This window comes from Rhea americana, unplaced genomic scaffold (genome assembly GCF_003343005.1).
Source record: "Rhea americana isolate MKP2758 unplaced genomic scaffold, rheAme1 scaffold_202, whole genome shotgun sequence".
Lineage (NCBI taxonomy): Eukaryota > Metazoa > Chordata > Aves > Rheiformes > Rheidae > Rhea > Rhea americana.
Genome location: NW_028186173.1, coordinates 1,392,539 through 1,420,037, shown reverse-complemented (window position 1 = coordinate 1,420,037; position 27,499 = coordinate 1,392,539). Strand labels below are relative to the sequence as shown.

The 27,499-nt window shown below is 46.0% G+C and overlaps 1 protein-coding gene and 1 long non-coding RNA gene across 2 annotated transcripts in view; one reads left to right on the top strand and one right to left on the bottom strand.

Moving 5' to 3' along the window:
* Window positions 1-623: 623 nt before the first annotated feature.
* Window positions 624-8,415, top strand: LOC146596372 (uncharacterized). Its single transcript, XR_014895753.1, has 2 exons — window positions 624-765; window positions 941-8,415. It is a non-coding gene; the product is annotated as an uncharacterized LOC146596372 (long non-coding RNA).
* A 5,300-nt stretch (window positions 8,416-13,715) lies between these two features.
* Window positions 13,716-27,499, bottom strand: part of VEPH1 (ventricular zone expressed PH domain containing 1) — an 89,061-nt gene continuing 75,277 nt past the window's right edge. The window contains exons 12-13 of the mRNA XM_085304067.1: window positions 19,403-19,539; window positions 13,716-14,045 (exon numbers count right to left, since the gene is read on the bottom strand). Coding sequence (XP_085160193.1) covers window positions 13,809-14,045; window positions 19,403-19,539 — 374 coding nt within the window. The 3' untranslated portion in view covers window positions 13,716-13,808. The remainder of the gene's footprint in view (window positions 14,046-19,402; window positions 19,540-27,499) is intronic.

Here is a 27,499-nt window from a genome sequence, read left to right as displayed (position 1 = left end):
ATGCTATTCTCCCACGCAGACAACACCAGGGAGTAACCACATCCTTGCAAAGATTAACTGTCGTGATGTGATGCCATTACACAGACATGAATCTTTCAGAATACCCAGGCCTTGGGAAAAGATTTTAGGTTTGAAATAGGTTTTGCGGTATTTTAGACACATAATTTACTTCTTCTATTAGTGTAAGACATCTGCCTGGTACAGGCTAAGTCTTTCTGGTCTCCTCAGTCATGGAAGTAGGAATACTGTGGAGCTCCTCAGAAATCCTCTTTGTCCTACTGACAGGAATCTTGAACTAGCTGGGCCAAGTTATTTATGGGACACATCATGCTGAATCCAGATCTGGATGACATATGGCAAAAACACAATGAAACAGATATATTTGGCTCTCTTCCAGAGGTTGTACAGTAACAGGCACAGTTCTGTACGCACATGTGATATGTTTACAAAGTGCCTTTGATTCTTTGTAGTTTGAGGTTTTAGTATATGTTTTTAAAGACATACCTTCTAGGTGCTAGTAGAGTATGTCCTTCTACCATTTCTCTAATGTAAATATTGGTTCCAGTCATTTGCCATTAGAGCAGGGCCTTTCTACAGTAGAACACAGAGGACAAATCACTGAATCGGTGTCCAAGGAGGATTAGCAAAAGCATGGTAGAATTAAAGTGGTCCTGTTTTTACTTATTTCTGATCTATTTTAGATTCACTTCTATTAAGAAGATAAGAGCAACTATACTGGATTACTGAAGAGCAGCAGAAGAACAGGTAGCCTAGCCAGAATAATATTCCAGCTTCCCAAAATGGGTTTCCTGAACCAGAGGTGATTCTATGCATTTAGTAGCCTACAACAGATTTCTCCTTCATGAACTGTACAGCCCCTTTTTGAGCCCATGAAAACTTTCAGCTCCCCAAACCTGCTAATTTGTGTTATCTTTCCCAGGATCACCATATAGACAAAGCCCAACCAGGACTATTAACTTGAAAGCCTGAGATCCTGCTTGCTTCAATAGCCCTGTCACTGTCTGCTAGATATGGTAACTATGGTAATAAGTAATCACCGCATATTAGGAGAGTATTAACAAAAATAAAACAGGTAGAATCCTACACTTGAAAACCAAAAATTGAAGTGTAAAAGTTTCCACAACAGGAGTTGTTGCATGACTTCTGATTAATCAGTACAGATAGTCTCATATGACAGCGCATTCCTGACTGACCTCATGGGTATCTTCCTATGAAATGAGACAATACTAAGTAAAGAGTTAAGAGCAGAGAAACAATAGTACATAGACTAGAAAACGCTCTTGATCAATCAGATGTGAAAACAGAGGCTGACAGGCTGTGTGAGTACATGATCACTCGCTATCCAGCGCTGAGAGACCTGGTGGTCAGAATTCAAAGCTGACCTCAATGTGGTGGTGCCAACAGAGGCCATCTGGAACCCAGAGGTGGGCTTGCAGCCTCAAAACTGAAGCACAGTCATGGACAGCTGGAAAAATCATATTTTGCTGTTGTTGAAACACCACCTGCATTGAAGCAAAGAAACTTCACACTAGCATACTTCAACAAAAGAAGAGAAAACAAAACACTTGCCATGTACTGTTTTCACTTGGGCTGRAAGCCACAAACCACAACCAACCAAAGATCTTTGGTTACAAATCTGTTTTGCATGTTGTGGCACATAGCCTCCAGCTGTTAGTTATTCTTAAATAAGGAGTAATTCCAATGAATATTTGTTTGTATCCATCAACAATAGTGCTACCTGATTGTATAGTTATCATTTACAAAAGAACATAGAAACAAAGAACCTCTTACAGCTACACATACTTTCCATGGCCAGAAAAGGTTCTTTTTGTTCATATCCTGGAGACACTGGAGTCCCTTCTATTATCATACTTTTTTAATAATCTACAACTATGACCTGAAAACTGAATTCAGGGAAGAGAGAACCAATCAACACCACACAGGGGACAAATACGAACAGAAGTGCTCAATGCTTGAGCTAGAGGTCATCTTTAACTAGTTCAGGTATGAATTTAATCTTCTTGACTTTAGGGAGATCAACATCTGTAGGTCTGCAGCTTAAGCTCATCATCACTTCTAGGCTGTTCCAGGAATTTAATGGCTCCAGGGCTTTGCCAGAGAGCCAAGAATATGGGAGTAGCTTACTGGTTAAGCTATTGTTGGGCACTGCTAGAAAGAATGGCCTACAATATTATCTTTGTGCCGCAAATACAGACAAGGTTTACAAACAAGTCAGCGTGGCCTTGGATATTTCCCAAAGTGGATAATTATTTTACTCTCTTGGAAGAAAGTTGGATATGCGTATTCCCTCAGGCTTACCAGCAACAAAAGACATTGTTTGATTTTTAAAGACCCTCTTAAATTCTAATTTCCTCATGCTTTATCTGTAAGACATACAGAAATTGTATGTCCAGGTTGATTTCCCTGTTGAGGAAGAGCCAGAAGAAATGGAGGGGAGGGCTGGAGGGCACAGATCAGTGAGCAAATCTTGGCTCTTAAAAAACAGCCATGGCTATTGTTTGCTATGCAAACATATTGGTCTTGTATATTTACTTCTGTCTTATAAGTATCAAGTAATTTCAGTGTATACTAAAAGTTGCATTTAAATAGCAGGATTACCTTTTGAAAGCTTTATACTCACAGAAGATGGATGAACTATTTCCATTAGAATATCCACATTCATAGAAGTAAATGCATGTAAATCTTTTGGTGTCCTGAAGGTCAGTGAAAGCTGACTGAGCACAGGACACACTGGAGGCTCCCAGGAGCTGTGGAGCTCCACGTACTGACAGGGCAGGACTGGTCCCAACGCCCCTGAAGGGGAGCAGAACAGGCAAGCACAGCCAGGGCTGCACTGGGGCAGGTCCTTGGGCGGGGGAGTGTGGGGGGGGTGGGAGTCCCAGGTGAGGCTGGTGGGGTCGTTAAGGCCTATTAGTGCCCTCAGCATCCTGACAAAACCAACACTAATGCAAACAGTTTAGAAAGCTGCAAGTCATTTCAATGAACTAGTCAAATAAATCAAGGCTGATTTTGCCTCTTTCTTCACCTAGTTAGACAACCAGACTTATACTGTACTTGAGCCAACTAAATGTTTCTGTAATTTGACATCTGATTCATCACTGTCCAGTTCCTCTGCAGGTGCAATCTAAATAATTCCTAACTGATGGCTCCAAGGCACAAGGTGCGATGTTGACCAAAGCAGATGTGTCCCAGAACGGGAGCCAGTGCTGTCAGGTTAGCTGAAGAGCTCCCTGCCTACATTTTGGCTTATGCTATAGCTTGAACTAAACGGTTCTCCGGGGAGGGAGGCTCATGAGGATGTGGTTCTCRACGGGCAGCCTCCGCTTGACGCAGCATGGATGCATGTTGCTTGGGCCACCGTGAATGGTCTAAGCTGCTAGGAGTGAAAGAAGCAGCATTTCCCAGTGTCTAAGCTTCATTAGTGAGGTGGGAAGTTTCTTCTGTTTCTGCACCTGGATACCAGAGAAACAGTTACTGTAATGCTAACACAGAGCTTCACAGGTAAGACGAAAGGAGGCATCGAGCATAGTGAAATTCTAGCCTATTAGAGTTAACAGGAGTTTTGCATCTGGCCTCAGGGGGGCCAAGGATTTTATCCTAAGAGTATCAGTATCATGATGAATTAGAAAACTTGTCAACAATAAGCAAGCAAGGTTATTCCCAAAAGCTGCTGAAAGCGGGATTAGAAAAGTTGGAAAATCCACTAGTGAAAAATAATGTCCAGCTTATTCCATTTATGCTCACAATGCATGTGATACACATCTACAATATCTAAGCATTCATCGCCTGTTTTATTCTGTTCCTGTCAAACATGTTGTAGAACTTTTTTGTTCGAGGAGGCAGGGGAGGAATCTTAGGGTAAAATGTCTTTGGATAACTTCCCAGAGCTGGGCTCAGCTCTCATAAACAAGCTCTGTGAAGGCAGTTGCTGTGTGCAACCTATGGTTCATATTTCTAGGAAATACTGTCAGGCAGAGCTACTAATGGCCCCATGGAAGCTTTGCGTTATTAAAGCACACAACTTGGATGGCGTTCAGCCCAACTAGCCCTGCTTGCAGGCTTCGTCTGAAGGGCAGCGTTTTCATTGGCAATTGCTGCTCAGTTGGCTTTGAGAATGTGACCTACTTCAGACTTAATAAACTCTGCAAAAATGCCACAAATACTAATTTGAATTTTCAAGCACAGTCAGTTCAACACTGGAGAGGAAACGACGTTTTAATAAGAATATGGCTTTAAAAGAACATTTGTGGAGAACAACTGTTGTTTGTCATCCAAGTCTAAAAGTTATAATCATCCAGTCAGGGGACAGAAATATTCCTGTTTGGACAGTAAAAACTGACCAGCACAGTGTAGATGTCAAATAATCAGAAGCAGCAGTTTGCAACAACAAGAAAGACTTTGTGAGCAAGAATAGCAGAATTTTTCCATGAATAATAAATCAAACATATTTGAAACAAAGCATTATTTGCTTGTGAACAACAGAAAAATAGAGGAAGAGGTGAAGTTTGTTAGAGAAATCATTCATTGCCTGGCTAAATGTAATTAATTTCCTTACTTATCTTACTGACCTTTTACCTTGGAATTAGGCTGTTCTGCCTCTTCCCTGGAACCGTTGTTGCCGGTGGTGTTACTCTACCTGGGGCAGCAGCAGCAACCTCGAGCTACTGCTACAAGGTGCCCTTGCTTCAGTCACTCCAGGCCCCGTTCTCCCTGACCAAGTTTAGATGGAGCAGAGAGAAAACAGGAAGAACCAGACTGCTGCTGACGCCGCAGCTACGGTCAAGGAAACCACACAGGACATAAGTGGAAAAATTTGAGTGCAAGAAATCCATACCTATAGCCCTAGAAACGATCCTGAAATAGTATCCAGACACAGCTGTGATCTCAGAGCGGAATGACGGGGCTTTCTTTGGAAACATYCGTTTTTGTCACCACACACTGCCTGGTCCCAGCACCTTTGCGGTTGTGGATGATGCAGCTGTCTCTTCCGCAGGCAGGCTGGGCAGTACTGCGTCGCACTCTGCAGACTGAACAAGCACAGGTAACATTTACTTATTCTCAAAATCAGAGCACAAAAAGAAGGGAGCTTCTTTCTAACTGTATGGCGCTACCAGCAAAAGTGGTGCTTCTGCTACTCCGTCCTGCCGTCACGCGTCTCTTCTCCGGTWCCGTGGCCCTTGCTGGGCGCTGAGCGCTGCAGCGCAGCCAGCACACCGCTGCCTACGAAGCSTGACTCCTGCCAGCGCGGGGCGCAGGTAAGCCCTCGCGATCACGCGGTGTGTCTTCATTACGGGAGTTCTCACGGAGGTAGGGTCTGCACAGGAGACCCTTGTTACAGGCTACAGCAGTGCGGACAGGCGTAACCAGAACAAACACAGGAAGAAAGAGGGTCATGGCAGCACAGTTTTGAAGGAAGGGAGGGAAGAGATTTTTCCCTGTGAGAAAATCTTCCACACTAGCTACACTGGTTACAGAGAAATCCATTCTTTGTTTGCTCTCAGCAGTAACCACAGGACGAAGAATACATGCAGTTAGATCTACACGATCCCCCAAATGTGACGGTTTGAGCAAGGCAGCAGCGGGTACGCAGGGCCACAGTAGAGAGCAGCTCTAGCCTGCTCTGTGATTTGTTTTAGAAGCCGTCATGGGTAGCTGTTGATGCATTTTTGGCGCTGCTCTTACCCTGCTATAGATGATAGCGTACGTTATGTTGGAAGGGACAGCAGGAGGTCGTCCAGCCCAGCTCCCAGGCAAAGCAGGGCTTTGATCCAGTACACCCACTATGGCGTGCACTGGACGGGGCTTTATTGCCATTGCAAGCCGCTGCCGGCTGACCCCTCCCGTCTGCAGAGCGCCTGGTTTCCTCTGCTCAGGTAGTGTGACTGGTCCTGACTCTGCCTCGTTCACTAGCTGCCTCTCATATTCCTGCGACTTCTCCAGTTGCTGCTTGCATTGCAGCAGCCCATGGACAGAGCCTGTGCTCGTGTCCTCTCAGCAGGAGTGTTACGTGACAGCATCGGTTTATAGTCTGGAAGGTGCGAGCCAGCTCCTCTGTGCCAAAACCATCATACTGCTCCTCTTTGCCATTACATTGTCAGAGAGGCTAGGTGATGCTTACGTACCATTTGTTTTTAAGTGTAATCTGAAGCCACATACTATCCCAAACATAGGTTCCTCAAAGGTATATACGATATGGCATAAAAATCTTGGTGGGTACCAACTGTTGCATGAAAAAGTGGATTATTTTTCTCACATAAAAGAGTTCATATAAACTGGAACTAGTACTTCTCAGAAATCATGTTTCCTAGAGGAATTATACTGAACTGTAAAACTCGGTTTGGGTTTAGAGACTGCCCACATTCAGGAGTGTTCAGATCCAGATTTTGGTCTGGTTTCTAGCTAGAGTTGGGTTTGGATCACAAGCGTCAGTCTCCTCCCGGGGGCCTGGAGGGGGCTGGGCTCTTCTCCAGGTTGCAGCTGGGTCTCAGAGCCACCTTGTGCCACAGCCCTGGCAGCCGAACCGGGGCCCGGCTGGCTGAGCCGGGGTGGAAGCCAGGGCAGCCCCGGAGCTCTCCGCCTCTTGCCACGGCCCCCAGGGGAACAGCCCATGGGGGGCTGGGGGCAGCGGGCGCGAGCGTGGCACCTGGGGCGGCCACGTAGCCTTAGCGTCCCACTTGGCCAGGGCCATGACTTGGAAAGCAGTCCTCGCATATCTTTCCATAAGGGTAAGGCTCATTTCCTCACCCAACCGTTGGATGAATTATGGGATTCTTTACTAGAGGTTAAACCACGCTACAGTAGAATGACATCTTTTGTACTGGAAGTTGTGCAAGACAAAAGGCAAATTGTTTCCTGGAAGAGAGGAACATAAGTTCTGCAGAGCACAAGCACCGCAGGCAAAGGCGGGGATCCGCAGCTCTTTTTCCAAGATTGCTGCCACACGCGCGCGCATGCCCAGGGACCTCCCCGCCGAAGCCACGGGGAGCTTTACCGTTGTGGGCGGGGATGGGTCCTGCAGGGGAAGAGCAAACAGAACGGGAAAAGGTAGTGCAGCGGGACTACCAAAACAGTCCCTGTTCAGAGGGCAGCACTATTTAAGTCTAGCATGTTTCAATACACGTTATTTTAAAAAGAACCAATAAAAACTATTTATATATTTGCTCAAGAAGAAAATCTGCAATAGTGGGATTTTTTTTCTTTTTAAATCTCCTTGCTCTCATCATAACTAGATTGATGATTTCTGTGTTTCTCCTTTTAGGAGGAGAACTAGAATAACTTGCCAGCTGAATTTCTCTTTTATTTTATTCCAAGTTTTAATTTAAGGCAGGAGAAGTGTGGCTAAGCTTCTTATTTTATGTAATTATTTTTTGGCCCCCAAACCAGGTTCTCTTTAACTACATAGCTATGCATTCTCTACTGTTTCAATCACATGAGGACTGAAGGGAAGGATATAAGTGACTGCTGACAGCTAAGTGCTGCTTACAAAATTGTAAGACAACAGGTGAAGCTGCGCTGTAATTGCCCAAACTCAGATATGGAAATCACCTGACCCTGGAAGGGGTTTTCTGTCCTGAGCTGCGCACCCCTGTAGTTTGTTAGCTAGATGACAGCATGTGTTTGTACAGACACCCGGACGTGCAATCAGGTGTTTAAACTGATGATGTAATGCATTGGTGGCAGACTGAAATTTAGCATCGTTTTTCTGAAAAAAATTTTAAACTGGTCATCACAGTGTATCATCAGAATCCAGTGACTCTCCCTGGTAAATAAACACAGGAATGTGTACAGCACATAATGCTGGAACTGAAGGCAGCAAGCCTGCAAATTCCTACAGATGCATTGAACTTCATACCCATTAGGAACTCCATTAGGATCAGTGGCACATCCTATGTGAGGTTACGACTGAATGATCCAGGTATTTAAATTTATATGACTAAAGTTTCTTTTCCCTTTCTGTCACTCAGGCCATAGAAATGTCCCTTTACATGTCTGTTCTTACCGTTGCACAGTTCCTATTAAAACCAGGTTCAGCTCCACGGGTTCGTTTACACTCACAGGTAGCAGAAGCGGCACCGACGCTCCCACAGGAAGACGAGGGGGATGCATGTGAAAACGGCCACAGCYCTGCCTGCATTGCAAACGTGCTGACAAGGTGCCAGATGCTCAAATCTTTATTGCTACCAGCTCTGTATCACCTGATGAGCTGGTCCAATGTACAGACACGTGTGTTACTTATATGAACATAACAATTAAGCTACAGCAGACTTGGAGTGCACGTTATTTGGATAAATCCAAATATCACTGAAATATCAATCACTGAAATAACAATAATAAAGATTCACAGCCTAAATGGTGCATCTTCCTGAAAACAAACATGGTTTTGTTCTTTAACATCAGGCTTGAATGTGACTTTATGTTTTTTAGAGACATGAAGTGTAATAGAAGCTGTAAGTATTATAATACTATATTGCTGGTGCAAGTTGCCTGACTTGTTTAAGCAGCAGGGACCGAGAGGAGCTCTGTATCACTGGAGAACCATATTCTGCTTGGACCTTTGACCTATGCAGATGTCAATAGGCATGTTGGATAWATCGGTCCCAGGCTGGCTTTCAGGACTTTTTATGACTAAATTCAGCTTTAACAAAGTTGTTCTGTTCACTTTGTTACATTGTATGATTTAATACTCATCTCCACATTCAAGTTATTATAAGACTTTTCAGAATTTTTTCTCCAAAAAAGCAGGAACATAATGGAAGTCTGGAGCTGGTTAAAGCACTCTATGGGCCATTGATATTGTTATTCTCTTTCCTTCCTAACTTTGTTAGGGTCCATACAAATTTATCTTGTGGATCTACAAAAAATATAGCTGGCTTTAAAGTCCTCCCTGATTTTCCCAGATAGAGGAATGCCTCACAAACCACTTTGTTCCCAGTCACACACAGTATGATGTGATTTATCAGGACTTCCTTTCCCAATTACAATGGGAATGTTAGAAATAAAATATTGTCTTTTAAAATTAGGGCTTGCGACCTTTCAGGACGTGGATGCCAAGCGAGTTGTTTAAGCCGCTCTGCCTTGCGCGCCGGCTGCGGTGCACTGTGGCTGACGAGGCAAGAGGTCGGACACGCGCTGTGAAAGGACGCTGGCCRGTAAGTTTTGAGAGGAACCAGGTCAAAGGAAATATTGGAAATCCTTAAGCAGAACAAAACAAACTTGGATGGACTCTCATAAGAGCCCACAAAGGAGTGGGAGAGCACACGGAAGGAATWACTAGTTTTATTTCACTGCCTCAAAGAGGACTTGGGGAGAACAGGGAGCTTTGGAAAATGGATGCTTTGGGATCGTGGCGCTGCTTCTCGATGGACGAGGACGCAGGACAGCRGGGGGTGCGAAGCCTTCGACACGGGAATCCCTCCAGAGCGGACGTCTCCCGCGTGGTTTCGAAAGGCAGCCTCAGGACGGAAGAACAGGCAGCACCAGGCAAGTGCAGCGTCCTGCCATCAGCAAGTCGCTGTGGAAGCGGAGTCCGGGATCCCTTTCTCCGGGCCAAGTTTCACAGCTAAAATTCTGGTGCAGAATCATCCATAAAGGGTAGGAGAAACGAAGGGATGGGAGCGGTGACGATTCTGAGACGCGGCACGTCTATGCAGGGACCGCAGCCAACCGCAGCACCAGCTACGCCGCGGTGGTGCCGCTCGCAGCCCGCGACGCCTCCAGCTCGCCGCAGGCYGCATCAGTGGCTCTTTCCGTGGGTCTCGAGACCTGCTTTAAACCTCATGTTAATCCTGGCACTAACCGATTTCAAGCTAGTTCGCACGTGTTTCCCACCCAGTCACRGTGCTACGACCACGGGTCTACGCGACTGCAGCAGAGCTGTAACGCACAAAGCTGAATGCCTCAATATTCCACACGTCTTTCTAAACTCAAAACAAAGGCACAGCCTTTCCCTGCCGGCTACCCCACGGGGAAGCCCTTTCCCCTCGGCACCTCCCCGCTTGTGCCCCTGAACCACACCGCTGCCCGCCGCGGTCTCAGGCTCGCGGCCGCCCCGAGGACGGGGAGCAGGAGCACAGCGATGCTCGCCCCACGCTGCGCCTGCCGCAGGGTCTGAGCAGCGCTCACTGAGGTACACGAACCTGCAGTGCTCCTTTTACAAGGAAAAGCGTCCGTTAGCACGGTTACGCTCGCAACGTGCCAGTTCTTTGCTAGGCAAGACGAGCTTCTAAGTTCACAAGAGTGCTGCTGACACAAGATGTTCAGCAGCGTCCAGCGCAGCTCTCCCCCCGTGTGTTCTCCTGCTCGGCTGCCTTGTTCAGACCGGTCTTACAAGGTCAACAGAGTGATTAATATTAATATTTCTGTCTGACAAGTCAGTCTCTCGCTAGCAGAAATCGGAATGGCAGCCAGTGTCTCTTCTCCAACTGGGGAGACCTTCTCTGGTGCAGAGCTCTTCCTCTGGGGTCTGCGGACCACCAGTTGTCCATCATCATCATCATGTGGTTTATGAAATTATTARAAAAGGAAGAAAAAAAAACCCAAGCAAAGAAACACATTTCCATGAATGAAGGCAACTGAAGGGGGAAGATCAGAAGTACTGAACAGCCTTTCAAAGTTTTGCCTAGGTTTTATTTGATTTTAAATGGAAACTCATAGTAGTGGTACTGTTCCCAAGTTTCTGATGTTTTTCCCCAGAAAGTCTGACGAGCAGCAGCCAGCTCTGGCTGCTGYCAGAGGGACGATGCTGGACTAGACACTCAACTCCTACGTGGTCACAGAGCTCAGGAGCTCCCAGGTTACTATACCATGAAGAAACTAATTTTTTCTTGTTCTAATGTGAGTAAAAGCTCAACACCAAAATTCAGCATTTTACCTGATGCTGTAAGAAATTACAGAGCTCTGATGAGCTAGAGAGACAAACACCAGCAACACTCAGTACTTGTGGAGTTATAAAACACCAAAACTAATTATATAGCATGCTACGAGATCAAGCACTGCACAACCGTGCGTTGTTCGACAGCAGCGTTAACAGCAAAGAGAAAGGAGCCTGGTTCACCAGTCCCACCGGAGCGTGGACACAACTGTGCCCCGGGAAACTCCCGCACCGCTGGTGTAAGGAAACAGCCACGTGCTCGAGACTCAGGAGTTTGCATATGTAAACAGATGCTGATCTGGCCAGTTTTAACATGATTTCAAAATTCTGGCCATGCAACCCTGTTAAATAAATGCCTGTTTCAAAACAGGCACAAAGCAATCACGTTGAAGTCCCTGCTCAGGAAAACAAAATCGCCCGGTGCTCAGATCCCATTGCCTGCTTGCTTAGCTACACGTCTGCCTCCTCATCCCCAACACGCCGCAGCAATGACGACAGGATGGGAAAACCCAGCCCCTGTGGCCTCCAGCGAGCCCTCGCAGAGGGAAGGTGCAGCACGCCCTGTTCCAGGCGCGTAACACCAGCTCTGCTCCAGCAGCTACCGCAGCCCAGTTTTTCCAAAGCACCAGAAGACTTAGACGCAGGCAGAATAACATGTCTAAACTACCCTGGCCCTGATTTCTAGAGCTGCCAATCAGCCGCAATCTGGCTGACTTCAACGGCGTTGTGAATGTTTAGGATGGTGGAAAAAACAGGCTATAAATTCAGAGTTAGGCAGTAATTCAACTTTCACCTCACCAAAGAGTCGTCCCTGGGTTGAGAATTACCCCTCGAGGAGGCAGCTGAAAATTGGGTTACTGCCCCAACGCGTGGGGAGGTCGGAGCCGGTTGCCAGAACAGCTCTGAGCACGTCCGGCGGGAGCCCGCGCCGCGGCCCGCGTAGCAGCTACCCCAGCGAGCGAGCGGGCCGGGCCAGGCCACCCCCGCAAACCCGCGTGCGGGCTGCGCGCCCCGGCGGCAGCTCCCCGGCGCCGGGCAGCGCGAGCGGCGAGCTGCGGCTTGCACGCCCGCAGGCCACCGTGCCGCTCGCTGGGCGCCAGCGCGGCTCCCCGCGCGCTTTTCTGTTTCGAGCTGGCACCGAACGTTGTCCATAGCCTGTTTCTCATCACTCCTCGCTTTTCTTTGCAATTCATTCAAATCTTAAAAGGGAAACCGTCCAACTTCGCTGCTATCGCCGTGCCCGGAATAGCGCAGTAACCGTTACCGGTGTCTGCTGACGTCTCGTCTGAAACGCGGAAGCCGAAAGCGYGGTCCGGAGCTCAGCCGGCGAAAGCTACAGCAAACAGGCAAGAGAGTATTTCAGCAAGCRGGTTATATTGCAGACTGCAACACGCGGATGTCCTGCAGGAAGCTCAGRAATGCTGTGGGCTCTTTCTACAGCTGAAGATACGGATTTCAATAAAACTCACGAGCCGCTAACTTTTTTTTTAGAATTTTTTTTAAGCCCACCCCCTCATTTTTTTTTAATCTCTCTCTCTTTTTTTTTGCTTTGTACTCCTTCAACTTTTGAATCATTTGAAAGCGATGAAAAAAACCCAAACGTGGACATTTTCCAGATTAGGAGAAATTTTGAAAAGTTACAGRACAGAGGAAAAATTACATTAAAAGTTATATTCAGTGACAAGAGGAGAAAAAGGAGGAGAAAGAGGGAAAAGCAAAACATTTAAATATTTRAAATTATTTTTTAGCTCCTTAAAATTGCTCAATTTCAAACCTTCTGAAAAAAGAAACAAATCTGATTTTTTTCACCAACTCACAAACAGTAAAAAGGATAACACTGAGCTTAAAGAACCAAAGCAAAATTGTCTTTTTACAGTTAGAAAGTGAATGAAGATGAAAGAGAGAAATGGTAGTTAACAGCTGCCCCAGTTTTAGCTGTCCAAATGCCAATGTATGGAAACTCTGGATAATTTGAGATGGCTTTGTAAATGCTTTTGCTGAGAATAGTTTCTTTCATTTTTTTTGCTAAATGGAAAATTAAGGTAAGAAAACAACTATGTTATACATACTTCTGCCTGAATCAGGTCAACCTAAAGAGATGAAAACCAGCCCTGAATGTTGATTTTTATTTCATAAGCTTATTTTGGGCGGAGATTAACCTTCTAAATCTGCTGCATTTATAATTAATGCAAAAGAAGTCAAAATATGTACATGGAGACAAAGCAGCAGGACTGCTTCTGTCTTCCAGCTTCTTTTAGACTAAAAGGGAGATCTTTCATATCAGATATACAGTAAAGCTACTTTTGGATGGATGTTCGTTCTTTAGCCAGTAGATTCTCCCAGGAAGCGTGGCGCTCCCAAGAAGCTGGGCTCTGCGGCCCTTGAGCGCTTGAATGCTCCCAGCAGTGTCTAAACCCATGCATGCCTTGCTCAGCTCAGAAGCAAAGACAGATGGGTTGAGATCTGGGTTTGTTTCTAATCATGTTTCCTAGTTTTATGGCAAACAGGCTAAAGAAAAATTGCATTTCACATGTGGACATGAAAGCTGCTTCTACACCAATAAATTGGATGGTGCCAAGGAGTGTTCCCAGACAGTGGCGGTCAGTCATCTGGTAGCGTTACCAAAATGTTTTGAAGGTGTAGTGTTAAACAAAAACATCCCTGGCCCATGCCAACCAACGGCTTCCCTGACAATTTCCCAAAAGCCAGGAGTTATCTGGGGCCAAGGACATTCCTGTTAAATAGTTTGCAYGTGGCTACCCTGGTCTGGAGGTAAAAGTGGTTAAGAATATGGCAGTGGGGTGATCTGTGCCGTTGGCCCTTGTGCCAGAGAACGGTCCTGGACTTGTTTAATTCACCAGCACAGCCACAGCCGAGCGGCCCAACAGCCGCAGTCCTACAGGTAAGTTGTTGCCTCTCTGCTCTCCCTTTCCTTCGCCTGTGCCACGGCCACGTTGATGCACTGAAGCCACTCTTCCGCGTTCTTCTCATCTTTGGCCTTGAACACGTAGGTCTTGCTGTCGGTGAATATTTCAAAGGCTCGCGGAAGGCTGCGGTCCCGGCGCTTCTTTGCCACCACTTTAACGCTCTGCACCTTACTGAGTTCAATGGGGCAGTTGTCGGGGTCATCTTTCTGAAACACGGGACGGGGAAGAGAAACAAAACCATGTTCGTAAGGTCAAGCACGCCAATGCCTTGCTGAACAGTTCCTGTCGGTAGAGCTAGACTTGTAAACATTACTCATGTGGGCAAATATTCTGGTGAGGATTTCTCAACAGAGCCGTAGGGGAGTCACAGACTTGCACAGCCATGGGGTCCGCAGCAATGCCACCAGCTGCTCCCCTTTTGTATTCGCACTATTTAGTTCCAACATGTGGTGATGATTTCAGCTATTAATACAGGCTTGGATTTTCCTTCCTCTGGCTTTAAACAATGGTGACCTTTGTTAAAGATGCCTGGAAAAATCCCCAGGAAAACAGTGTTTTATTACAGTCACTACTGCCCACCTCTGGCACTGACACCCTCTGCCCCAGTAGCRCCGTGTTCCTGGCCTGGAAGGGGAAGGAGCAGTGTCTCCCCGCACGTTTGTCCCGGCACGGTTGCTCTGCTTTACAGAATCCTTCCTGGGGCCAAACACAGCCACAGGCAGGTTGAGGACCCCATCCACAAGGAGCTGGACGCAGACCCACACACTTGTTTCACGTAGCTAGGGCAAATGAACAAGAGTCCTACGAGTCTGAAGGCTTAGTGTCAACTTGCCTCCAAACACTAATGCCATTCAGTGACAYGGAGGTGCACAAAGCCGTTTCTAAAATGAGTGGTAGATTTTTTAGCTACTTCCCTCCAGTTAAACAATTCTTTGTTTATTGTATCCCCATACAATTCCTGAACTTTGGCCCRTCTTAAGTTTCATTTACATTTTCATTTTGGGATGCGTTTTCAGGAACAGGACAAGAAGGAGGCATTACTAAAAAATTACACTATTTAAAATAAAAACATTTGGAACACACATTTGCAAAAATCTTTAGCCCATGATCCACGYACAATTCTTGTCAAAGGCGAATACTTCCTAGGCACGAAAATCGGCCAGTCCCCAAGGAGACTCTCTTCTCTTAAGKTAGTGGTAAATCGTTCCCCCTTCTCAGGCCCTCTAAAAACAGCAGCAGCAGCTCCTTCCATTAGTTTTGAAAAATGGAGCAGGTACTTTGAGCGTGGTCCAGGAATATGAAGGAAATCATGGCATTTTTCAGTGGGGAATGGAGAATATAGGATAGCTCAGTTGTAATTTTATTAGAAAATACTTAAAGTAGGTAAGTCTATGAATCTTAGCATTATTATAAGACTGGGAATACTATGCAGGCCGAAAAAAAGAGTTCATAGTTGAAAGTCATGGAAGTTTTAGTGGCTAAATATCTTTCAACAGCTGATCATGAAACTCCAACACAAGAGYTGATGGCTGATCTGCCATTTTTCTACCTCCACAAAGAATTCTTAGGTTGAGTTTCCCAACTTTTAGAGCTCTTCCATGTTGGGTAAAATGTATTATTTGCAGTCAAGGTCTCCTACATTCCTTGGAATGCTGTAATCACTGGGCAACCTCCCCCTTCAGTCCCACACCTTCACCAGAGCAKCTCGCCGGCAAAGGACACTGATGTAAAGTCCTACTGCAACTTCCAGCTGCCAGGTGAACAGGTCTCTTGGAGACATGGAAGGTCCCTGGTCCCTGGGCGGCAGAGCACAGCCCAGAACCAYGTCTTCCCCGGCACAGGCCCATGTWGCTGTTAGGTATTCTGGGGTGGGGTATTTATCATTCATTTTTCACTASTGATCCTATTCCAGCCCTGAGGAGTTACCTTCGAATGGACAATTCCCCACTAAGATCTTCAGCTCTYGCAAAATGACTTTCCATCCTGAGCAACAATGAAAGCTCATGACCAGCTTTGCACAGGAGCTAATGTTTCCGGAGGCAGCACTACTTCGCCGTGCACAACCAAGGGAGAGCAGTAACTGTCCCCCCTCTTCTCATTCCACTGACTCAGGGAACATCGACTCAGACAAGGCTTTATTAACCAAGTTCAAGCAGGCTCGGCACTGAAATCTGACCTGAGATAAAACGTTACAAATATTGTATCACCAAAGATTCAAAGCAATGACAGACTCAAAGAACCAAAACTTTACACCCTGTGAGCCAGATGTTCAGGCTCAGACCCCTATCTAGCAAAACTGATACTCTGTTCATTACATGTCATGCACACATTGGGTTTGACCTCAAGTTGCTGAAGAAAGTTGATTGCACCCTAGGCACATTTCTGTGGAAGGAATTTACCACAATTTTCCAAGAGTTTAGGATGTGGCTCACTTTTGGACCTCTCATATTTTGGGTTTCTCTTGCCTCCCTTTTACCCATATAATTGCTTACACAGAGYAAATATTGTTCACATGGTGGCTTTTACAAAGGAAAGGTTCATAGTAGGACTACAGGAATAACTACTAGGCACAGCCAGCTGGCTATTTCACAATGCTTCTTCTGTGTTCGGTTTGCGTTTGCGAGTGAACACTGTGCAAAGTCAAAACACCCACATAGCAGTGGCCTGTTTGACTATGCCAGAGAGGAAGGGGCAGGATTCTCATCCTCTGCCAGGCGAGTATCTGCCAGCTTCAATAACTAAAACAAACACCAGATGCAGCTGGGCAGCTTGGTCCTGCGTGCTGCTGTCTCAGGAAGCCTGGCTGTGAGAGCTGCACCGCAGCTGGCCTCTGATCACCTGGGTATGGGATGGTCTCAGCCRGCTCTGTGCTTGGTTGCCACTTATTTACATTTTAAATCTTTACATTTTTTTCTTTTTAAATGACAAAGTAAAGAGGGACCCATTATTCACTGTCAACATCTCAAGCTGCATGGGTAGATCAGTCCTCACAACCACAGCTATGACCATCAGCTCACCTGGATAAGTGCCGGATCACACCGTGGGTTTTACGTTCCCTCCCTCAGCTATCTGGCCCAGCACCAATGTCTCATTGCCCGCTCTAAGACCTTCACCAGATTTCCCCAGCTCTGAGAAGAAAAACTGACTCTCTCCCGTGAAACGCAACGCGAAGGGACAGGACTCGYATGCAAGACACGCGACCCCTGCCAAGCCCAGCTTTGGGACTCTCTTGCAGCGCCGGGGAACACAGGCAGCACCGCTATCTCCTCCCCGACACGGTGTCAGCAGCGCCTCACAGACCTAGCTTTGAAAATCTTACTTCACACCTTTGTTGTCTGAGCCACTGCTTTGAGACTTTGTATCTTGAGCCCCACTTGGAGAGGGCAAACCGTTCCGGTCCGTGCTCCGAAAGTCAGCCCTCCACTTCCAGCAGCGCCTGTGCTACCCAGCGACTCAGTCTGCCGGCGGGATGCACCAAGAGACCCCCCAGCAGGCTGCACCCCGTCCCGTCTCTCTCTCCAGAGGGTTGCTCTTTCAGAACGACCAAGCAACACGCTAGCGAGAGCGGAAGCCGTGGGGCTCGCTGCTGTTCCCAGGCTGCGTCCCAGCAATGGCTGAGGGCAGGGCTTGACAGCTCCAAAGCAAGCACAAACGTAAAAGCAACGGGGTATAACGCGCCTACTTGGGAGGCTGGTTACTCAAGCACAACGCCCGTGCTTCCTGTCTCCAGAGGCTGGAAGCCAGCCTGCTACTCTGCAGAACCATTCCAAATATTTGCCCTTAATTTTAAAATAGCAAAGAAGCCTTGAATTTGCCAGTTAAAAGGGGAAAATTAATCTATGTGAATTACGCTGTTGAGCAAAATCTGCTGTTCAACAATCTAATCTGCCAGCTTCATCCGTCCATAAAGCATTACACATTCCTCACAGTAACAGGGAGACCACTGAGAATGCAAATCCAACGAGCTGATTTTTATGTGCTAATCACATCCCAGGAGTAATCAAGGTATTCTGATGCTTCTTGTGCCTGCCACGTTTGGAGAGCTAATTAAATCCAGTCCCTTAAATACATTTCTGAAAGCCAATCAACTTGCTAGAAAAATGACAATTATTCAGATACCCTCTAAGAAGCGAACATCCACCAGTACTGGACAAAGCTTACGACACACGCATGGATTGTCTTTAGAATCCCAACCAAAGCATTAGAAGAAGTCACTAGAAATTAAGGAAAAGGCCATTTTACAAAACGCCAGCTTTCAGGCATTGTCCCATGTTYCCAGGCACATGTTCCTCCTAGGCTTGACATCCTGCTACATTTCTTAAAGGAAGGGACTCAAGAAGCTGTTTAAGAAGCTTAAAGAGCTTTACTAGGTTTCTGTAATAATAAAGATTATTTACCAAAAATATTAAGGTTTGACTATAATTGGAAAATGCAGTTATTGTTGGATTATCTAAGAGAGCTCTTGTAACTAAATAAAAAGACTATTTTGCATAATGTCTGATAATGCTCCTTGTGAAAAGCTGAAGAAACTCAGTTTCTAATAACCGAGAAATAATAACCACTRAAGACCAAATTCAATTACAACATACTCCATGTCACGTGACAAACTTTTCTTCGAGTCACATTGGTATAAAGTTCAGACAATTTCACTGAAATTTCAGCTGAGTTGCTTTGAATTAAGACAAAGGTAGAAGAGAAAGCAAAAAGCTCATCTCCTTGTAGACAAAAGCATTCTAGCATTCTTGCTTTAAAAAAAACTGTACTTCCTGTACAAACAGCATCAATTATAATGCCATAATCTCAGGATTCGCTATTAATGTATAAAAGCAGGCAAGTTATTTGCTATTTGGTGAATTGTTATTTGGTTTTGGAAAGCACGCTGAGATGTTTTAAAAGGGCCTGACTTTGCAGATGTGCCGAACGTAACTGTCTCTCCCCTGAACTSTGCTGATCCCGTGGAAGTCTGGGACCCAAAGAGCACGGGTGACTCTCACAGTGTTGGCTGTGGCTACTACTTACCATGCTGTTTGCAAACAGAAACGTGTATTTACCTGAGCAGAATGCATTGAGTTTGTGGTTATTCAACAAAATAAAGACTCCCTAGTCAAGACTGAAAATAATACTTTAACCCGTGGAAGGAGGAGCTTTTAAATTATCTGAAACACAACCTTCAGCTGCATCGAGGCAGAGGGGAGGATTCTCAGGCACCAGTCACTGCCTGGTATGTTATGGAAGTGCAGAGACGTGAACGGCCATGGAAGTGGCAGTGCCGGAGACGGCAGGTCTGAGCCCTGCGCGCTTGGAGCGGGCTAGTCACACGYGCTCCGCGACTGCCATTAACTTGCATAACAGCAGAGGCAATCTAACGCTGAGTACCCTGGAAAATCTCACGCTCTCGATCCTCAGAGAGGGGCATAAACAAATGCAGTGAGCAAACTCTTGGCTCAAGTTAGCCATGTGGAGTAAAGAGAGTAAAGGAAAAAGCTGAGTGTTAAAAACCACTGGGAAATGGTGTTGCGGAGGAGGGAAACAAAGAAAGCAAACTGATGTTGTTCTGACTTACAGATTTTCCTTTCCGAAAAAGAAGCTGGTTGCCAGCAAGAGTGAAGTAGCGGGTTTTCCACCTTTTGATAAACTTCCATCGGACTTGCTTCTCCTTGAGCTTGCCTTCCATCAGAGGCTGGCCGTCCTGATTTACAACTGGGGAGGGGAACAGACAAGGAGCAGGTTATTTCTTTCCTCTCTGCCTCAGTGGAAAGYCAGGCTTCTGCTGTGATGCAGGAAAGGCTTTTTGCAGTTTCGCACATTCCTCGTGACCTCAAGTATTCAGCTGCCAYTGAAGAAAGGCATTTGAGCCCTGAGTCACATTTGCTTGGGAGCTGACAATTCATACTGCTCTGTCTATCACATTTTTGGTTCACCATATACTTACCCCCACCATAAAGTCTCGCAGTTGTTCCTCAGCCCCATAGTAATACTTTATAATTTTATGCAATTAAACTTGGGCACTCATGTTGTCTCTGGGACTTAAAGCCACACTATATTATTTAATACAGAGTCATATTCCTGCTATAGAATATGGATAATAAGATTCCAGGGACCTGACTCTCCGTTAACTGCAATAGTTTGCTTATTTCCAGAAACAGTGCTATGGAYCAAATAAAGAGCTAGAAATACAATTTCCAAATGGAGCTAAGAAACTAGACCCCGCACRCGATGGGAATAAACACCAATCTCTCTTCGGTTCCTCAGCAAATTCCAACCTAGAAATGCGACGTTTGGCTGGCAAAAGGGCTGGTGAGACGAGGAGCTTGTGAGCTCCCAGGCGTGACCCTGCCCTGCCTCGTCCAGGGGCCGAGGCGCAATTCCTCCACGCACTTGCGGGGACAGCGGTGCTTTCTGTCGGCCCTGCAAGTTTGTGGGGATCGCTCCTAGTTACGTCTTTAGTGTCTTTTCCAGTTCTTTCTTTAGGGGTTTTGCAAAAGTCATTTAACGGTAACAGTCAGTGTCGCAGCCGGTTTCGCCAGCCGCGAGCGCGTGCGCTTTTGGGAGCTGCTACAGCGTGCAAGAAGYGCGCACGCAAAAAGGCATTTTTGAGCACAGGGAGAGCCGAGCGACCGAGCAAAGCGCAGCACCGGCCGCGCAGTCGGGGCGGTGCTGCTCCTGCCGCAGGGCGCCAGCCCGGCGGGGGAACCGGCAGCGGAGGAGAAGAGGGAAGGAGGGAGCGGCGCGGAGAAACCTCCCCGTGCTCCCGCGCGCTCCCCAGCCTCCCCTTCCGCTGATGGGGCCGTTTGTCACGCTGCACGCGTTACAGGGAAGTAACGAAGTCAGGCCAACAAGGAACGAGCTAGGCCTGAAGTTACAGACCTAGGGAACTCGCCCTGAAACTGCCTTTTCAAATTCAGAATTACGGAGCATACGATTTTACATTTTTCAGGCTGCAGCTCCTTTTCCTTTCCTTCCTCTTCTGTCGTTACACCGACAGACAGAACACGGCAGGGCAGACGGACCGAGCAGCAGTCCAAGGCTCAAGCAGTCTAAGAACGGATGTTATTTGGATCTGAAGTCTGACTTGGAGTACTTCCCAGCTCTGTCGGAGAGTTGATTCTCCTCTGGCCTGCTGTACTCGCATCCCTTGGCGTAAAAGTTGGTCCGATAAAGCTGCTTCTTAAAAGCGTTTGCTGTTTTCCGCCCGGGAGCGTTTCTGGGCCCCGAGCGCAGCAGCTCTGCTCCGCGGCGAGCGGCGCGAGGGCCCCCAGCCCGGCGGCGCACAGGCGCCCCGCGGCTCGGGCAGCCCCCGCGGGGAGGCCGGGCCACCGGCCGCGGAGCGGGCACGGCCTCGGGCTCGCCGGCTCCTGGTGCTGCCCGAGGCGGGGGCAGTCGGGACGGCCGGTGCTGCTGGAGAGCAGCCCCGCGGGCAGCAGCGGTGCGGCGCCGTGGCACGTGGTGCCAGAGGCCAAGCACGGCCACCGAGGGTAGCGCGGCCATTGCCTCAGGAGGGCTTCACCTGAGATTTCAGAGACTTAGAGACAACGTCCCTCTCTTCACCTCCTGCCTGATACAAGAAAAACAAACAAACAGTGCCAACACAAYGCACCAGAGGTAGATTAAGAACGTATTTTCCCCCGTATTGCTTGCACTGGCAGGCACRCAGGCTTCGGGGGTCCGCAGTGTGCGCTATTTCAATTCCCTTACGAAAGACTATAAGTATTTCTGTCTCTACAGCTAGATAGTTTTTGGAAGACATGCTGAATGAAAATGACGTGGCCAAGTTTCAGCTTCAATGGGAAACTTTAACTGAGATTTTACTGTGATAAAAGCAGGTCATTCCCTCGCTCCTCACAGCCCCCCGCATCCCTCGCTGCGCTCCGCATCTGCTTCCGACAGGCCGTGTTTTCTGCGTGCTTCTCGTGCCACCGCGGATGGGTTACAACACCTAACCTGACAGCGGGCAAAGCAAAACAAACGCCTCTTCTCTGCAAAAATTTTCTGTCATTGCAAAATGTCATGCACACAAATTTACAAGGAAACTGGTTTCTGCCTGCACCAATTTCATAATACACTGTTTAGCTGGATAGAGCCATGTTTTACACTCGGCCCCTTAACAGTAACTTTTCATTTCATTAAACATTGCTTTCAAAGCTGCCGTAGATACACACGTTCTCRCTTGCTCTAGAGATTTTCCTCAAGCGGAGATCTTCGGCCCCAGCTCTGCAGAGAAGCGAAACCCCTCGTAGCTCCTGAGGCCACCGGCCGCCCGCGCGCCCCAGCCCTGCCTCGGCTGCCCGTCACGCCGTGGCGCTGCACGGCCTTCAGCAGCGTGCCGGAAAAGGCTCCGCGGCACGGAGCGTGAGCCGCAGGGAGACGGCCCGCTCGCATCCCCCCGCCTCGGGCCTTTCCCTTTCGGAAGTCTGACCCGGGCCAGGAGTCTCCGTGAAAGAGCCCCGGGCCACGCAGCCCGCGCTAAACTCTGCGCTCGCACGGAGCATGCTGAACTAGCAGCCGATGAACTCACGGCAAAAAGCCCTGCGCAGGCATACCCCACGTTTTCTGGGCAGGAGATGCTGACGGTCCAGCATTTTGATGATGTCTTGACTCTTCCACCCGGGCAGGACAGGACGGTCACTTCTGCCTGAGACAGTGGCTCTGCTGSTGGGAACACCATCTGCTGACAGTAGCTGAGCAGGGAAAAGAAATAGAGGGCACAGAGAAAACAGAAGATCTGATTTTCTTGGATGTTGATTAATTCTACTTTGCAATGCCACGACGAATTGCACCCAGCAGATGCAGCCATGAAGATCCTTGATAGCTGGGGGAAACCTCCCGGGCTCAGAGACGTGGCTCTTGTGCTGCCCCTGCGCGGCCTCGCAGAAGCCCGAAGCGAAGGCAGAGGGCGGCTGTGTGTCTTTAAGGCATGCAATGTGGCAGGCAGATTATCCCTGACAGGGGCTCGGGACAGGTAGAGTTGTGAGAAAAGATTCAAAGTCTTAAACTGCTGTAGTTGGTTTTAAAAGACATCTAAACTGATGATTGTATTCATGCCTTATCGTAGCTTGTTGTGCAAATGCCTCAACAGATTTCTCACCTGGTGATCCAAAGCACAACGCACCCGTTGTCCCATTACTTGCCACCGATTTCAAGAGCCCTTTGCTCACCCTACCTGCATGCTACAATTAAGAACTGAGTTGTGATTCTGATAACTTATTTCTTGAAGACTTCTGTTTTACTTCTGAGATGGGATCAACCTCCATCACACTGCACATGCACACATGCAGCTTCCTGGTAGAAGATAATCACCGTAAGAACATGTAGCTTGGCGTCAGGAAATTACCACCTCAGTTGCATGTGGGTAATGACAACAGGGGATGGTTCCATATCATTTCCCAAGATGAAATGTTAAAACTGCTATGATAAAGTCTAAACAGCGAGAATCAGCGAACAAATAACTGTGACTATGAGAAACTCCAAACAGGCATCAAGTAGCAAGCTTTACAAGAGTTTGTATAAAAGAAAAAGAAGAGAACTTCAATAAAAACGACAGAGGTAAGACAGGAAAAKAATTTTTCCTCCTAAATGATAACTATAAAGAATTCAAAATGTGCATAGTAATTTTCAGAGTGTGAGAGCTGCATAAACATCTATATATAGCACAAGAGTGATCTGATATGAAAAGACAATTGCTCAATAGTTGGATTTTGTGCATCTACCTGGCTCCCGGTCCCATTCAGCACAACTGTGATATCGATTGCACTGCAGCAGGAACATAGTTTAACTCAAACTAAGAAGCTGTAAAGCACAGAAGCTCAGGCACCAGAAGATCCAGAGATGGTTGGTGGTTAGGAAAGCAACATGAGAAAGGGAGTTAATGTGCAGTTTTGACCTGAAATGGATTTTTAAGGCCAAAGTCTTTCAAAAACAGGATCTACTAAAGAAATGCTGATCTCCTTTAAAGCACTCGCTAGCTGGAACCAATGCTAAAACAGCAGTTCTCATGTACATCCACAAAAAAGTCTGTGGGGAGTTCCGACGTCCTCTTCCAAAGACAACATAATGAAGTAGATGCCAGTATGTCTGAGGGTCTGATTAGAAGAAAAAGATTTGCGCAGGATAAGAATGAAGCTTTATTTCAATATTTTTCTAAACTCTTTTACTTATTTTGAGTGCAATTAACTTCACAGAATAATTCAGTGGGAAGGGACCTCTAGAAGTCTCTACTACAACCTTCTGYTCAAAGCAATGTCAGCTATGGGGTCAGACTAGGTTGCACATGGATTTAATCCAGTTGAGTCTTGAAAGCTCTGAAGGTGGAGACTCAACAAYGTCTCTGGGCAGCCCATTCCAATGCTCGATTGTTGTCATGTTGAGAGCATTTTTCCTCATATCCAGTCTGAATCTCTCACGTTCCAGTTCATGCCTGCTRTCTCTCATCCTCCCACCATGCACCCCTGGGAAGATCCTGGCTCCGTCTTCTTGATGACCTTTGTGTAGGTATGGGCAGGCTGCTATAATCATAAGGTACCCCTCAGCCTTCTCCTCTGCAGGCTGAACAGGCCCCATTCTCTCAGCCTCTCCTCAGTGGGCAAGTACTCCAGCCTCCAAAAACCTTGCTGGCCCTCTACTGAAGTTGCTCCGGTTTGTTAATAAYGTCCTTGAACTGGGGGGTCCAAAACTAGACGCAGAATTCGAGATGAAATCTAACCTGTATAAAGAGCACGTAAGATCCCTTATATCCTACATGCAACTTTAGTTTGTTCTCTAAATGAAACAATTCTCCTTCTGGAGCCTGTCCGGTAGTCCTTATTGGGATTTCATTTACACATCACTGTAGCCAAATGCACATTGAACACCTGGTGCAAATTAGGAGTAAGCGCATGGAACTGTATTAGCAACAGAGATTGCATCTTGAGTAAATCTGTACTGCTGCAGAAATGCAGAACTTAACTCTTCTGTCTTAAGTCTTGACAAAATCAAACTGGGTAGCTGGTGACACCCACTGCTTAATGTGGCAGGGGAAAGTTATATGAAAGAAGCATATGCACTTTTAATACAGTTTGAAGAATTTTAAAAATGCAGTCAAGTACCAATTGGAGTGTGCATATTCCCTATAGTCATTTGAATTATTGGAGTATTATTTCTATTTTTGATTCCTTCCCCTCACATGAATCTAGATAAATTGGAAAGAGTTCATAAAACCAATTCAAGAATGATTTAGGACTGGGTAATCTTTCATATCATGGGAAACTAATGAAGTGTACTTTCTTTAATTTGCCCAGGCAAACATACAAATGGGACACGATGAAGTCTACACATAATGGAGATTTTCACCATAGCAGGGAAGTGCACAGTGTGATCCAGTGTTTAGGGACAGACAAGAAATAAACTCATATTTTAATAGTGAGGTTAATTTACCTAAGCAACAACTTAGGGATGCCACGAGTTCTCCTTCACTTAATTTTTGAAAATCAGTGTTGGATCTCTTTAGAAAAATATGAAAAGATAATGTAGATCAAAGAAAAGGCATTTCTTTAATATAAAYACTATTGGGTTAGGGTTTTTTGGCTACTGTTTTATAAAAGATCAGAGTAGGGGATCAAGTAGTCTCCACTGGGTTTAAAGTCTCTCTGTAGGGTGGTACGCTGACATGTATCATGACATCTTTTGCTAAAAACAATGGAGTGACAGGATTCAAACTGTTATATTTACTAAATAATTTTCATAACTTTTTTTCTGTAGAACCCACAAAAATACTGAAAATACTACCCGGTTGAAAAATGGAAATTATTTACTATATTTCCATTGCCTCTTAAACGATCTCAATATAGAGAGACTAACTCCAAAATCAATATAACCCTAAATAGTATCCCTTAACATAACTGCCCAATGGAATTATATTCTATTAATTGTATCTTGCTTTCTTTGTAGAACTATTATACATCAAGCTTTAAGTAGTTTTAGTACCAAATAAAAGGTAAAAGGAAAAAAAAACCCAAAACTCTTCCAAGATGAACTCAAGTTAGATAAATACAAAGTATTAAATCTTACATTTGAGGAAGCACAAAATCATCCACAAAAATTCAAGCCGATCATGAATGATCTTAATGATAATAAACTCTTCTTAACTTGAAAGAAAGRAATGTGTGGGTGGTAAGTAAAAGAAGATAAATGAAATCAACCTAAGGGAATAGGGATTCACTCTCTTTCATTAATCATCACATTTGGTTTTGTTGAAAACCTGGAAAGGACACATTACTGAATGCCACTTTTTATAATTTTCAAGCAAGCATTATAGCTAGGATATTTCAGTTCACTAGATAATCACCACTGCTAGCAAAAGATAAATGTATTCAGAAGTTAATATGGTGTAGGCTATTCTGAGTGAATTGCTTTTTTAAAGAGGAATTCATAAAAAAAAAAAGCCTCAGTATTACCCGAATCATTSCCCATGGGCACAATGTCTCTTCTGCAGCCCACAGGGATTACTGCAATTTCTTTGTAAGCTTCCAGAATATGGAATGTACTGCAATTCCCTCCTAGGCTATCAAGTGGTTTTGCTGAATGTTTTTTTGTGCAAGAGCTTGTGAAGCCAACTGTCAATACAGAAGGTTATGTTGAAATGAGGCTCTTAAGAGCCAKTTTTTTCTAACAAGAGGCATACACTGTATTTACTAAGATTTTAAATGCCTTGCTTGAACAGGCACCATTTAAAAAGTAGTATAACTTGTTTTTCGTAGTTCTGAGACCATCTGCACACTCAGGGCACATACGTGTATATGATCAGAATGGCAGGATATGTGGGAACCCTCTTCCCCCTTGGCTCAAGGGCAGCAGGAAAAAAAAACAGTTCATGATGATTTAATAGCACTTCTGGAAAAGTGTGGTTGTCTAAGAAATGCTTTGCAGTGAGAAGAATGCATGAGAAATAGTCAAACTTTCTCTGGGTTAATTGCCACTTTGGATGCATCCACTATGTTGCTTAAGCATAATTGCCTCTTTCCTTATTAACTTCACCTCCAAATGGAGTGTGCCTCTGAAAACCATGTTAGCTACATCTGAAAAAAACATCACTGATCTGGCATCCCAAGGCAGGATCAAGGCTTTAAGGCATAATCCTTTCCTAAGTCTTGAGGATAAATGGCATCTTGCAACAGGGTATCCAAAAAATGTAACAAAACCCAGCATTGACAAAACCAAAAGAAAATAATAGAAAAAGAATTTGCCTCTGAATTCTTTCTTTAAGAAGAATTTGGTCATTAAACAGCATTGCTGAGAGGGAGGAATGACCTTCTTGTCTTTCAAAAGTATTTGAGATTTCAAAAGTGTCTGTTCCACCGTGGAATGAAAATACGACATGCTTTATGTCCTTTACWTTTCTTACCAGTTCAAGGAGACCTCTGATTCTTTTTCCCCCCTGCCATGTCAAATCTCGTAAACTGAAGATGACACTGGAGCATTTCCCACTCTGATATAGTTGTCCCCAGCTGCCACTGCTTTATGTCACCAATACCAATAATCTGTCATTCGCTTGCAGATTTTCAGTCCATTAAGCAGTCCCTTGCAGTCTCCCGCGCTGCCCGGGGTCGGGGCAGGCGAGGCACGGCGCCCTGCTGTCGCTGGCCCTTGGAGGGGGACGCTGCGGAGCGAGGCAGGGGGAGCGCACTGC